The sequence below is a fragment of the Macaca nemestrina genome, chromosome 14 (assembly GCF_043159975.1).
Source record: "Macaca nemestrina isolate mMacNem1 chromosome 14, mMacNem.hap1, whole genome shotgun sequence".
NCBI classification, from domain to species: domain Eukaryota; kingdom Metazoa; phylum Chordata; class Mammalia; order Primates; family Cercopithecidae; genus Macaca; species Macaca nemestrina.
In genome coordinates this window covers 104,873,124-104,888,540 of record NC_092138.1, presented here as the reverse complement: position 1 = coordinate 104,888,540, position 15,417 = coordinate 104,873,124, and the positions used below count along the sequence as shown (strand labels likewise).

At 39.7% G+C, this 15,417-nt stretch overlaps 1 protein-coding gene across 7 annotated transcripts in view; it reads left to right on the top strand.

Annotated features, from left to right (window-relative positions):
* The window catches only part of LOC105463886 (ring finger and CCCH-type domains 2), a 57,289-nt gene that overhangs the window by 30,365 nt on the left and 11,507 nt on the right, over positions 1 to 15,417 (top strand). For 5 of the 7 annotated variants that reach the window (XM_024787382.2, XM_071078287.1, XM_024787380.2 and 2 more), the window contains 4 exons: positions 6,851 to 7,159; positions 12,523 to 12,737; positions 13,551 to 13,984; positions 14,878 to 15,048. In XM_024787382.2, coding sequence (XP_024643150.1) covers positions 6,851 to 7,159; positions 12,523 to 12,737; positions 13,551 to 13,984; positions 14,878 to 15,048 — 1,129 coding nt within the window. The remainder of the gene's footprint in view (positions 1 to 6,850; positions 7,160 to 12,522; positions 12,738 to 13,550; positions 13,985 to 14,877; positions 15,049 to 15,417) is intronic. The other 2 variants (XM_024787381.2, XM_071078289.1) reach the window with 2 other exon arrangements.

The following is a 15,417-nucleotide window of genomic DNA, read 5'->3' as shown; positions in this document are numbered from 1 at the left end:
TTGTTTCCATATTGTTGTCTCCTTTCCTCAGTGGCTAGCATGGGCACTGTACATAATGAGCTCTACAAGCAGCAGCAGTGTGATAGAAGATAAGTGTGTGTGCAGTGAAAAGCGCAGAAACATGCTTCTCTTCTCAGTTTTTTTCCCCACTTGAAGAGCCTAGAGAGAGGATACAGGAGTCCTAAGGAAAAAAGATGCTGTTTGCACCCAGTCAAACTAGTTCCATATACAGAATTTCACATCAAGATAATTTGGGAGACTCTAGGAAATATGTTCAGCTTGTCCATACCTGAAATAGAGCTTTTTAGCTAAAAGGGGAGCTTTTGAGAATACTTTGCTGGGGAGCAGTTAGACTAAAAAAGTCAGAGAAGAAACTGTGGTTTCATTGCCATGCCACCCTCAATTAGTGCCCATGCTGAAAATCCATTTTCTTCTCTCTCATACCTTCAAACAGACTTCACATTCTTCATCTGCAGTACCTAGTTCAGAACTTTATTATCTTTTGCCAGACTTATAATAGTAGTAGTAAAAATAATAATAGCCAAGCTGGGTGTGGTGGCTCACACTTGTTTTCCCAGCACTTTGGGAGGCAAAGGCAGGTGGATACCTTGAGTCGAGGAGTTTGAGTCCAGCCTGGGCAACACAGTGAGACCTCGCCTCTACAAAAAAATAAACAAAATTGGCTGAGCATAGTGGCATACGCCTGTCATCTTAAGCTACTCAGGAGGCTGAGGTGGGAGGATCGCTTGAACCTGGGAGGTCAAGAATGCCATGAATTGAGATTATACCACTGTATTCCAACCCAGGCAACAGAGCAAGACTCTGTCTCAAAAATATAAATAAATAAAAATAATAAAAGAATAAATGTATAAAATATCACTCATTCAAAAATAATAATAATAGCAAAATTATTGGTCACATTTTTAGTGTTTCACATGGTAATCCAGTTTGTTTTACTGCTTCCATGACTTTTTATCCAGTATCTTCCTATGTTTCAAACTGTCTTTTCCACTTCCACTATTTTATTTTTAAAATATGTATGTCTTCTTTAAATTCTTAATTAGTTCTTCAGTATATCACAGAATCTCATCCTGATTTTATACTCTAACCCTACTCCGCCGTTTGTATACTTGGTTTTTAAGGTATATTCAATCAATCACTGTTGATTACTATATAAATTTTTTTCACTCTTCTTTTCACTTGTCTATATTGTTTACTCCATATTGTATTATTTTCTCTCTCTTTTTTATCTGGAGAGCTATTTCTAATCATACTCAGATATTACCTTCCCTCAGACTTCCCTAGGCAGCGTTAATTGCATCCTTCACCGTGCTGCCACAGCACTGCATACATAGTAGTTTTAAAATTATGGTATGATTAGCTGGGTGTGGTGGCACACACCTGTAATCCCAGCTACTTGGGAGACTGAGGCAGGAGAATGGCTTGAACCTGGGAGGCAGAGGTTGCAGTGAGCTGAGATTGCGCCATTGCACTCCGGTGTGGATGACAGAGCAAGATTCAGTCTCAAATAAATAAATAAATAAATAAATAAATTTATAATTGTTTATTTACATGTGTGTTTTCACTAGATTTCATTTATCTCACGGGTTATTAATCTTTTTTTTTTTTTTTTTTTTTGGAGACAGGACCTCACTCTATAGTGCAGTGGTATGATCTTGGCTCACTGCAACCTCTGCCTCCCGGTCTCAGGTGATTGTCCCACCTCAACCTCTTGAGTAGCTGGGACCACAGACACAGGCCACCATGTCTAGCTAAATTTTTTTTGTATTTTTTGTAGAGATGGGGATTCACCATATTGCCCAGGCTGGTCTCGAACTCCTGAGCTCAAACAATCTGCCCACCTCAGCCTCCCAAAGTGCTAGGATTACAGGCATGAGCCATGGCGCCTGGCAAGGGTTATTCATCTTTATATGTCCTGCATCTAGAAAATACCTGATACATAAACTCAGTATCTTTATGTGGAGGAGCAAATAATATACAGTTCTTATTTCCAGCCAGCTTCACACACTCTATTGCTGTTTAAACAAACAGGGATAATACAAAGGATTAGAGAAGTAGGTAATGTGACTGTCCTTTCAGTTTAAAAAATACATGTTGCTACCCCACTCTGAGCTTTTTGAGGATAGGCTGTTTGTCTTGGTTCACGTAACACCAGAAACTCAGCAAATGTTTGTTCAACTTAAATAAATTAATTTTATCTATATTTTCTTTTTCTATTATACACCCCTCTAACGAAACAAAATGTGCATGCCCAATAATCCCTTTTTAGAATATGTATTTATTATATGTAAACATAAAATATGTAGAATAAATATTATGTAAATATGTGGATATGTTTTAGAACTAGAATGTTGGGGTTATGATCTTAAGAATTGCTATTCTGAAGAGTGTCAAAAGCGAGGGATCAACCAACTCAACAAATAGTGACCAGGAGTGGTGGCTCATGCCTGTAATCCCAGCACTTCGGGAGGCCAAGGCTGGTGGATCACTTGAGGTCAGAAGTTTGAGACCAGCCTGGCCAGCATGGGGGAAACCCTGTCTCTACTAAAAATACAAAAATTAGCCAGGCATGGTGGTGCATGCCTGTAATCCAAGCTACTGGGAAGGCTGAGGCACGAGAATCGTGTGAACCTGGGAGGTAGAGGTTGCAGTGAGCCGAGATTGCACCACTGCACTCCAACCTGGGTGACAGAGTGAGACTTTGTCTCAAAAAAAAAAAAAGTTATAAAAGATTATTATATACTAGGTACTATTCAAAATGTTTCTAATGGAAAAAGGAATAGTAAACATGTAAATAAGCAATTTTGGCCATGGCAAACAATTTGGATTTTATTCTGGTTGCAATAGGAAGTCATTTTAGAGTTTTTTTTAAATGGAATGAGATTTTTATTTTGTCTTAGACATATCACTCTGGTGTCTGCATGGATGGAGACAAGGTAAACTTCCATAGTGGTCCACAGGTGGTAGTTTGGTAGCTCAGGTAGGACTATAGCAATGGAAATTATGAAAAGTAGTCATACTTAGAATATATTTTGGAAGTAGAGCTGACAACGTGAACCAATTGAATGTGGGCTATAAAGAAAAGAGGGGAATCAAGGATGACCCCAAGGTATGGAGCCTGCATAACTGAGTGATCTCTTTTACTGAAATGGGAAATGCATCAGGGCAGAAAATCAGTGATTCTTTTGGCCATATGAAGTTTGAAGCTTATTCTATATTCATGCAACAAATAATAATTGGGGGCCGGGTGAGGTGGCTCACGCCTGTAATTCCAACACTTTGAAAGGCTGAGGCAAGAAGATCACTTGAGCTCAGGAGTTTGTGACCAGCCTGGGCAACATAGCAAGACCTTGTCTCTACTACCAAAAAAAAAAAAAAAAAAAATTGTCTGGGCATGCCCTGCCTTTAAAATAATAATAATTGGGCACTTAGGATGTTATGAGGCAGTGTATTATGTGCTAAAGATAGATGCAAGAAAGGCAAAATTCTTGTCCTCCGGGGGCTTACATTGTAGTAAGAAGACAGACATGAAATAAATAAATATAGCATCTCTTATAATGACAGGCAGTATGAAAAAAAACACACAAAAGAGAAAAAGAATGATTGAGAAAGGGGAAATCTCTTAGATAGGATAGTCTAGGAAAGACTCTTAGAAGATACAACATTTGAACAGATAGTCGAAGAAGGTGTCCAAGAGAAAAAAAGATAATTACCTAAGTGAAGTCTTAGAGGGAGGCAGATGGACTTGAGACCTAGGCCACAGGTGGTGAGACTGGCTTTAGTCAGGAACAGGAACTCATTGCCCCTTATCTTTAAGAGGAATGTGGCTACAGGTGCAGGAAGGTTACTGAAATTAGTAGTGGAAAGATAAGTAATTCTCTGCTTTCATCTGTTTTCGTGGTTAAGTGGGAGACAGTATCATTTAGCTGTAGGAGGGATGGTTGAAAGTGGAGGGGAAAAGGCTGTTGGAGATGGGAAAATGAACTTAGTAAAGAAGGGTATTAATGAATTGCTTATTTGTAATTTTGAAGGGATTGTGACTGCACGATTTTTCTCCAACATTTAGCTGCTTGGAAGCAGGCACAAAATAAAGAATTGGATTGAGCTTTTACCAAGTGAGTTGTACAGAGGGAGTGTGGATCAAGGGAGTTAAAAATTATTTACAAGGGAGGAGTTAATGGTAGATAGTGGATTCTAAGATGGGTAAGAAGGGATTTAAAAAGAATAGGGAGAGTTAGGCATGGTGGTGCACATCTGTAGTCCCAACTACTCTGGAGTCAGAGCTGGGAGGATCACTTGAATTTAGGATTTAAGGCAGTCTAGGCAACATAGTGAGACCCTGTCTCTAAAAAGACAGCCTGTAGCTGCCCCAATACTAAGAATCCAATATATATCACTAGTTGTCACTTACTTTACCTCACTCACTTGGTTAAGATTTTATTTCTCCTGACTCTCTTTTGAGAGGTTCATAGTCAAAACTTTATTTTTTGCTTTCTAGAGCAACCTTGTGGATTATCTCTTGGGTTTTTTTTGTTTTTTTGTTTTTTTTTTTTTGAGACAGAGTCTCGCTCTGTTGACCAGGCTGGAGTGCAGTGGCACGATCTTGGCTCACTGCAACCTCTGTCTCCCAGGCTCAAGCAATTCTTCTGCCTCAGCCTCCCGAGTAGCTGGGATTACAGGCATGTGCCACCATGTCTGGCTAATTTTTGTATTTTTAGTAGAGACAGGGTTTCACCATGTTGGCCAGGCTGGTCTCGAACTCCTGACCTCAGGTAATCCACTCTCCTCAGCCTCCCAAAGTGCTGGGATTACAGGTGTGAGCCACCATGCCCGGCCAAGTTTTGTTTTTTGAAGATAGAAAGCAAGGAGACACGATATTTTGTATAAAAACTCTGAGGAAAAGAATAATGAGAGTAGGTTTCAGAGAGCATGTGAAGGAAGGTATAGGGATCTTTGGGCCCCTCCAGACCACCAGATTGCCTTCCTAAAATATAGGTCTGCTCATGCCCTTCCTTCTTGAAAGATGTAATTATTGCTTTTCCTCTTATCTGTAAGATGATGTTGGCCGGACACGGTGGCTCATGCCTGTATCCCAGCACTTTGGGAGGCCAAGGCGGGCGGATCACTTGAGGTCAGGAGTTCGAGAACAGCTTGGCCAACATGATGAAACCCCATCTCTACTAAAAATACAAAAATTAGCCAGGTGTGGTGGTAGGCACGCGCCTGTAATGACAGCTACTCCGGAGGCTGAGGCAGGAGAATTGCTTGAACCCAGGAAGCGGAGGTTGCAGTGAGCTGAGATCACGCCATTGTACTCCAGCCTGGGTGACAAGAGCTAAACTCCGTCTCAAAAAAAAAAAAAAAAAAAAAAGGTTGTGTAAACTGGCTATCACCTGTTTTTTTTTTTTATGTTCTGTTACTTCACTTTTAGCCAGTCTTATCTAGGAGCACTTGTCTCTTATTGAGCATCATGTTCCTCTGCCAATGTTTACATGTTAAAGAGAAGGAGAAGAAAAAGATTGAATAATGAAGCTGTTTATAGATACCAGAGGACTAAAAGGGAAACTATTGTGAAGGCATTGCTTATTACTAACACTATTCATATTTAATTGCCATATGTTTATATATAATATTAATAACATTACTTTAGGCATATATAATTATGACCCCAAATATGTATAGCCTTCTTTCTGTTCATGAACTTAATTTTTCACCACTTTAAAAATATTGGAGGGGCAGGGCATGGTGGCTCACACCTGTAATCTCAGCACTTTGGGAGGCGGAAGTGGGCAGATCACCTGAGGTCAGGATTTCGAGACCAGCCTGGCCAACATGGCAAAATCCCATCTCTACTAAAAATACAAAAGTTAACCAGGCATAGTGGCAGGTGCCTGTAATCCCAGCTACTTGGGAGGCTGAGGCAGGAGAATCGCTTGAACCCAGGAGGCGGAGGTTGCAGTGAGCCGAGATTACACCATTGCACTCTAACCTGGTTGACAAGAGTGGAACTTCATCTCAAAAATAAAAAAATAAAAAAATATATACATACCCCCCCCCCCACACACACACACATATATTAGGGAGCATTGTTAAGGATTACATTATAATGAAATTTTGGTATATAAGTGGAAACACATTTTCTTAAATGGAATCCAAAATCAAATTGCCAGTCCTTTTGTGTATTAGAATATTATATCCAATGATCACCTTAAACTCAAAACTTAGTATCAGAAAAATCTCTAATAGAAATGTTTTTAACTATAGGTATAAACTAATCTGAAAAATGTAATAAAGAATTTCTATTTTTGTGTAATGTTTAAGAATGAGTTTTTAAAATTATTTTTTAAAATTATATAATCCTTTTACAGTTTGGTAACAACAGAGAATGGCTTCAGCTCTTGCATACCTTTTCTCTTTACTCTGTGTTTTCAGCCAAGTTCGTTGCCAGTTCCCGTCATTTTTACATAACATACCTTATATTCTAGTTACACAAAATTTTCAAATGATCTCTTTCCACTCCCTCAAAAGGTTCTTTTTAATACATTCTTGGACAGAGTGGCATGAGGGGGAAAAAAAGATTACATGTATACTCGACTTGCTATATTAATTACATGTATATTATATACATATGTGAATGGCATATATATTTTCATGTGGCATCTGTTGCAGTAGAATTTGATACAGACTGTATTTGATTATTTAGCTGAAGAAACTTGTTGTCAAAACTGTTTCCTCCTTTTTCAATCTTTTCCCATTGCCCATTGCCATTTTTTTTCTTGAGTAAGATTTAGTGAAATATTCACCAATCTGTTGATTGTTTTTGAAACAGGTATCGATTAAGGAACAAAAAGATCAATGCCACTGTAAGAACGTTTCCTCTTCTAAATAAAGTTGGTGTAAACAACACTGTCACAACCACAGCCGGAAATGTCATTTCTGTCATAGGAAGTACTGAAACAACAGGGAAAATTGTTCCAAGTACAAACGGAATTTCAAATGCAGAAAACAGTGTTTCCCAGCTAATCTCACGTAGTACTGACAGTACCTTAAGAGCTCTGGAGACCGTGAAGAAAGTGGGAAAAGTTGGCACTAATGGTCAGAATGCTGCTGGGCCCTCTGCAGATTCTGTAACTGAAAAGTAGGTATTAGGTAAAAATGATTGCTAGAAATTCTTTTTACTTTTTAGAAATGCCTGAGTGTTTTTACTTCTCCTGATGAATACCAGTTAATCAGAATTTTTACACAGAATATTTTGTGATGTAGAAGAAACACTAAATACTAAAAAATTTGAGTTCTACTTTGGCTTTGCAACTGAATAGCCCTGTGAACTTGGAAAGTGACTTTAACTCTGAATTTTGTTTTCCTCAACTCTCCCAAAGAGACTGGACCAGAATTTTTTTTCACACCTTATTTTCTTGAACTGTAGTATTGATTCCATAAAGATGCTAGAAAAGAACTAAACAGAAACCTAAGCAGGTAAAATGCTGAGCCTCTAGCTCTGTTTCAGTCAGAGCACTTTCACTTTATACTCTGTAATGAAGTGTAGCACTTAATTAAGAGGGGACTCTTGGCCGGGCGCGGTGGCTCACGCCTGTAATCCCAGCACTTTGGGAGGCTGAGGTGTGTGGATCATGAGGTCAGGAGATCGAGACCATCCTCACTAACACGGTGAAACACTGTCTCTATTAAAAGTACAAAAAAAATTGGCTGGACATGGTGGCGGGCACCTGTAGTCCCGGCTACTCAGGAGGCTGAGGCAGGAGAATGGTGTGAACCCGGGAGGCAGAGCTTGCAGTGAGCCAAGATCACACCGCTGCACTCCAGCCTGGGTGACAGAGTGAGACTCCATCTCAAAAAAAAAAGGGGGGGGACTCTTTGGAACCACACTCTCGGGGCTCAAGTTCTGGCTCATGGTTTCCCAGCTGTTTGATCTTAGGCCAACTACTTAATCTGTCTACCTTAGTTTACTCATTCATAAAACTAGAATTATAATGGTGTCAACTTCCTATATTGGTTGCAAGGATTAAGTGAATTAATTCTTCAGTATGCCTCGAACAATGCCTGCCATATAGTAAGTGCTCAGTAAATATTTGCTTTATTATTATTGTCACTGTTAATTGCTATTGAGTGTCAGCATAAGATTTCATTTGTCAAAAGGTTTTGGTGCCTTTAGAAAAAAGTTTTTAAATTTTCAGATGATCTGAAAAGTTATTTCCAACTCTAAAATCTTGAGTAAGATTTAGTAAAATATCAATTATGTTGATGTTCAGATTTTGTTGCCTATAAATAGTCTATCAGTATCTGTTATATGCCTGCTAGGAAAAAAGCATTGTGCTAGGCACATAGCAATCAATGATGGATAGATAAGCAATAACATTTGCTACTTCTGCAGTCAGCACATGATGGGAGAAATTGTTTATTAAGGGACTTTTACAGACTGGGCATGGTGGCTCAGGCCTGTAATCCCAACACTTTGGGAGGCCTTGGTGGGTGGATCACCTGAGATTGGGAGTTCAAGACCAGCCTGACCAACATGGAGAAACCCCTTCTCTACTAAAAATACAAAATTAGCCAGGCGTGGTGGCGCATGCCTGTAATCCCAGCTACCTGGGAAGGCTGAGGCAGGAGAATGGCTTGAACTTGGGAGGCGAAGGTTGCAGTGAGCCGAGATCACACCATTGTGCTCCAGCCTGGGCAACAAGAGCAAAACTCCGTCTCAAAAAAAAAAAAAAAGAAAAAAAAGGACTTTTACAATCTTCCCTGGGCAAGATTTTAGAAAAGATATATTCGAGAACATTGTCTAGTTAACAAATGTTATTTATGCACTCAAACTTGGAGCTCTGTTTTTGGCACATGAAACGTAAGATACCTTTGCTTTTAAGTGATTTATGATATAGTTGTGGATTTATGTAATATTAGCATTTACACATATGAAACAATACTGAAGCTGGATTAAAGGACAGGAAAATGTTATATTGCTGGGAGAAATATAGGGAATTACAGAAAAAAAGAACAACATAACATGGATTAAATCTGTCTGTAATTATATGGAATATTGAGGAGACCAGCCTTTTAGATCTGAAGGCTTATGTTAGGGACTGGTATAAAATAAGATTAGATAGGTTGGTGCCAGATTATGGAGACCTTATGTATACATGTTTAGGAAATAAGCTTTTGAAGAGTTTTGGTAAGGTAATGTTGTAAAACTGTTTTGTATCCATACAATGGAATATTATTCAGCCATAAAAAAGGAATGAAGTACTATTATGTGCTACGATATGGATGAACCTTTAAAACATTGTGCTAAATGAAAGAAGCCGGATACAAAAGGTCACATATTTATATGGCTCCATTTATGTTAAATGTCTAGAATAGACAAATTCGTAGAGATAGGAAGTAGATTAATGGTTTCTAGGGGTTTAGGGCTGAGACAGGAATGGGGAGTGAATGCTAATGTGTATAGGTTTCTCTTGGGGATGATGAAAATGTTTCAGAATTAGATAGTGGTGATAATTGGACAACCTTGTGAATATACTAAAAATTACTGAATTGAGCATCCTAAAAGAATGAACTATATCTCAGTTTTTTAACAAAATAGACTAGGGTAAAAACTTTTTTTTTTTTGAGATGCAGTCGCTCTGTCACCCAGGTGGAGTGCAATGGTGCAATCTCGGCTCACTGCAACCTCCACCTGCTGGGTTCAAGCGATTCTTCTGCCTCAGCATCCCAAGTAGCTGGGATTACAGGCACCCGCCACCATGCCCAGCTAATTTTTGTATTTTTAGTAGAGACTGGGTTTCGCCATGTTGGCCGGACTGGTCTAGAACTCATGACCGCAAGTGATCCGCCCCCCTTGGCCTCCCAAAAGGCTGGGATTACAGGCATGAGCCATTGCACCCAGCTGGTAAAGACTTTCAAAAAATAAATCTAAATTTTTTTTGGAACACAATTGTTCCAGTTGTTATTGGAACACAGGAAAAATAATAATTCTATGAGAGGTATTGTGGATGGCTTCTTAGAGGTGAAGTGATGATACCTGAGCTATATCCAAAAGTATGGATAGCAAGGAAGGAAGGGCCTTGTGAATGAAGAAGGCAGCACAGGCAAAATCAATAAGATATGAGAGAAGCTGCCATATTGGAGAGCCTAGAATCCTGAAAGTCATCTAGGATAGTGATCTAATTCTCACTAGGATGTGACTGAAGATTAGCTTTTCCCATAAGTTCCAATTTTTGAGATAGCTTGCATGATTTCATGAGGCGATAAATGTTGACCTTATCATGGATCTTGTTGCCTTTTTGTTTATCGACAAAAGTCTATGAGTTTACCATTTCAAAGTACTAATCCAAATTTTAGGTATATAACATTTTGACATGGAGCAACCAGATAATCTATGTAAAGCACAGTGCCTGGAATAGACTGAAATAACCACTTGATAAATATTAATTATTATTGTTTCAAGGAAATCCTAATCATTTTCCTTGTTGTCTCTATTTTACTTGTGTAAAGAATAAGCACAGCCCTAAAATATCTTTATACTCTAAACCCTTACATTTGTACCTACTATTATTACCCACAGTTCCTTAGTTATTTTTTACATTTTAATACACAGTTACACATACAAGTAAACATCTCCTAGACTAATCTGTGATAAACTTAAAGGCAGCCCATGTACCTTTTTCTTTATACCCTACCTTTTTTTTTTTTTTTTGAGACGGAGTCTTGCTCTGTTGCCCAGGCTGGAGTGCAGTGGCACAATCTCCACTCACTGCAAGCTCCACTTCCCGGGTTCACACCATTATCCTGCCTCAGCCTCCCGTGTAGCTGGGACTACAGGCGCCCGCCACCGCACCTGCCTAATTTTTTTAAATGTATTTTTAGTAGAGACGGGGTTTCACCATGTTAGCCAGGATGGTCTCGATCTCCTGACCTCGTGATCTGCCTGTCTTGGCCCCAAGTGCTGGGATTACAGGCGTGAGCCACCACGCCCGGCCTATACCCTACCTTTAAAATGATTGTTCTAATTTGAGAAAAAACCCTCTAATCTGGTTGAGATGCAGTGTATTGAGTTCCTGCATAATTAACACGATCGTTTTCTGCAGTCATCACATATCTAAAGCTCTGTCAAAATTTGACTTTTTTTTTTTTTTTTTTTTTGAGACAGAGTTTCACTCTTGTTGCCCAGGCTGGAGTGCAATGGCACGATCTCGGCTTACCACAACCTCTGCCTCCTAGGTTCAAGTGATTCTCCTGCTTCAGCCTCCCGAGTAGCTGGGATTACAGGCATGCACCACCACACCCGGCTAATTTTGCATTTTTAGTAGAGATGGGGTGTCTCCATGTTGGTCAGGCTGGTCACGAATTCCCAACCTCAGTTGATCCGCCCGCCTCGGCCTCCCAGAGTGCTGGAATTACAGGCGTGAGCCACCGTGCCCGTCCAAAATTTGACTTCTTAAAAGGAGTTAAGAAAGCCATAACATCCTTTCGAGCTGATTACTTAGTGACTCAACCAAGAAAATTCTTTTGTGTTAAAAATAATAATAATAAAAGGTTGGTGTGTTTTGCCTCAATTTAATGAGTTACCATTTCATTCACCCAGCAGGTGTTTACTGAGTACCTACTGCATGCCAGGAACTGTTTTATTTGTCTGATAAATATTTACCAAGTGCCTACTCTGTTCCAGGAACTGTTTTAGGTGCTGGGGATATAGGAGTTATCAAAATAAACAAAAGTGGCCTTTCCTCAAGGAGTTTATAGTTCAGCTAATTTAACTCCTCATAGAAAACAACCCTTTCTTACCATGTCTGTTTTCTTTGTCCCAAATAGTTCTACTAATGGACTATATTATTTCGGTTGAGAACTTGTTGAACAGAATTTTCTTTTTTTTAACCTTCAGTAGGGAAAAATGTTTGCTTAAAGAATGAGTAATGGCCGGGCATGGTGGCTCATGCCTGTAATCCCAGCAATTTGTGAGGCCAAGGTGGGAGAATTGCCTGAGCCTAGAAGTTTGAAACCCTCCTGAGCAACAAATCTAGACCCCATCTCTACAAAAAAATTAAAAATTAGCCGAGTGTGGTGGCATGCACTTGTAGTCCCATCTGCTTGGGAGGCTGGGGTGGGAGGATTGCTTAAGCCCAGGAGGTCAAGGCTGCAGTAAGCTGTTATTGTGATTGTGCCAGTGCACTCCAGCCTGGGTGACAGAGTGACACCCTGTCTCAAAAAAAAAAAAAATGGGTAAATGGTGACTAATGAGTCACGTTAATATCTGGGAATCGTTTTTATTCCCTGTGGCTTACACAGGAATATGACTTTGTTACCATGATTATGTAAATTAGCTGTGTAAGGTGGCAGTGAAATTCATTGCCTTATTTGTCAATGTGGCAATATCTGAAGTGTTTTCTATTAATGGTTTCAGAATATAATTTTATTAAAAATTTCTACTAAGGAGGACAGTCATAGACAGTGATTTATCCTTTGCCCTTTGTTAAATTTTCTCTCCAGTAAAATTGGTTCTCCACCCAAGACTCCTGTAAGTAATGTAGCAGCTACCTCAGCTGGGCCCTCTAATGTTGGAACAGAGCTGAATTCTGTGCCTCAAAAATCCAGCCCATTTCTAACTAGAGTACCAGTATATCCTCCGCATTCTGAAAACATTCAGTATTTTCAAGATCCAAGGACTCAGATACCCTTTGAAGTCCCACAGTACCCACAGACAGGTGAGTAATTTTAGAGGATTCTAAGAAAAAAAGAAACATTGTTTCCCTTAGATAAATGAGTGAATAGTTCTAGAATGTCTACATTTAAAAAATTAATCCTTTTGACCATATGACTCATAAGTTATTTTCCTTCTCCAAGGATCTGTGCTTCTAAATACTAACAGCTTTAAGGTTGTTATTCCTACAAATCAAATATAGGGTCAGGAATGAACTTTAGGGGGTTTTCTGTAAGTCCCCTGAAATGATGTAAAAAAATGCTTTATTTATGTATGCTTATGTACAATTTTGGAAAGAGAGTGGACAACTCACATAGATTTTGAGAGAGGTCTTCAACGTCTGCTCCCAAAAGGGTTAATAAAAATCAATGATGTAACTATTTAATCCAAAACCAGTGGCAATAGATGCCCTGGAAGGATATTTACCAGCCATCTGTTAATAGCTCTGTCATGTGTTTTAAGGAGCACTTTAGCAAAGTATTGAACGTTAATGATTTTCATATAGTGGTATCTTGAAAATATGTAGCTTCTGGTCAGGTGTGGTAGCTCACACCTGTAATCCCAGCACTTTGGGAGGCCCAGGAGAATTGCTTGAGCCCAGGAGTTTGAGACCAGCCTGGGCTTGCATCATAGCAAGACCCTGTCTCTACTAAAAAATAAAAGAAAAAGCCAGGTATAAAGCTTTATAAAGCAGGGTAAGGTAAGGTTCAAAGCATATTGTATTTTCCTGCATTAAGGGCTGCCTTAGATTTAAGCCATTATAAAATGTTGGATTGTACTAAGATTACATTAAATATTCCTCTTTCCAATTTTCAAGGATACTATCCACCACCTCCAACGGTACCAGCTGGTGTGGCTCCCTGTGTTCCTCGCTTTGTGAGGTCCAATAATGTTCCAGAGTCCTCCCTCCCACCTGCTTCCATGCCATATGCCGATCATTACAGTACATTTTCCCCTCGAGATCGAATGAATTCTTCTCCTTACCAACCTCCTCCTCCGCAGCCGTATGGACCAGTTCCTCCAGTACCTTCTGGAATGTATGCTCCTGTGTATGACAGCAGGCGCATCTGGCGCCCACCTATGTACCAACGAGATGACATTATTAGAAGCAATTCTTTACCTCCAATGGATGTGATGCACTCATCTGTCTATCAGACATCTTTGCGGGAAAGATATAACTCATTAGATGGATATTATTCGGTGGCTTGTCAGCCACCAAGTGAGCCAAGGACAACTGTGCCTTTACCAAGGGTAAGTGAAGATGCTACTATAATGTAGTCATTAAGAGCCCAGTGTCTGGGCCGGGCGCGGTGGCTCAAGCCTGTAATCCCAGCACTTTGGGAGGCCGAGACGGGCGGATCACGAGGTCAGGAGATCGAGACCATCCTGTCTAACACGGTGAAACCCCGTCTCTACTAAAAAAATACAAAAAAAACTAGCCGGGCGAGGTGGCGGGCGCCTGTAGTCCCAGCTACTCAGGAGGCTGAGGCCGGAGAATGGCGTGAACCCGGGAGGCGGAGCTTGCAGTGAGCTGAGATCCGGCCACTGCACTCCAGCCTGGGCGACAGAGCGAGACTCCGTCTCAAAAAAAAGAAAAAAAAAAAAAGAGCCCAGTGTCTGGAGTCAAACCACCCAGGTATATATCCTGGCTCCTCCACTTACTAATTGTGTGACTTAAGGAAGTTACTTGACCTCCCTATGCCTCAGTTCTTTCATTCGTTTGATGGAAATAATAGTAGTACCTACCTCATAAGGCTGTTGTGAGAATTAAATCAGAAAATCAAACCTCTTAGAACTGGGCCTCATACATGTTAATGCTCAATAAATGTTATGTTCGGATAGGTAATTGTTGGGAAAGTAGAAAACTCTTAAAAATACAAGGTTAGGGCCTTTTTTCAGTATCACCACATACATACAAATTACTTTCCTAAACAAGAAAAGTGAATGCTCAGATTCTGCTTTTAACATCAGTTGAATAAATATTAACCATTTTTTTTAAGTGTATGGAGAATAGACTAGGGTGACTTTCCCTGCTGTATTTTTTTATCCCAACAATATCATAAACTGTTTACATCATTTTCACACAGTTAAATTTATTCACCACTCCCTAGATGATTAAGATTGTTTCTTTTATCCCCCATTAGGAACCTTGTGGTCATTTGAAGACCAGTTGCGAGGAGCAGATAAGAAGAAAGCCAGATCAGTGGGCACAGTACCACACTCAGAAAGCACCTCTTGTCTCTTCAACTCTTCCTGTGGCAACACAGTCACCAACACCACCTTCTCCTCTATTCAGTGTAGACTTCCGTGCGGATGTAAGAAAGGTTTTAATTACTTAATGTTGCAGGGATAGGTCAAACAGCTGACTTCAAATTACGCATTCAAACCAGGAATAGCTATGTTGGATATTTTGCAGTGGTTTGGTGTGCAGTTGAGTTTAGTTCAGTAAACACTGAATATATATGCACAATGGCTAGGTGTTATGAGACTCTGAAGACTGTTAAGGCATAGTCCTTTACCAGGAATTCAAAATCTTTCCAGTAGTGTAATTATTTTATGGTTTTTTATTAATAGTGTGATTTATATCTATCATTTATTGAGCACCTACTCATGCCAACACTGTACTAAGCATTTGCATAAAGCTATTTTATTTAATTCTCACAAAAACCTTAGGGGGCAGGTAT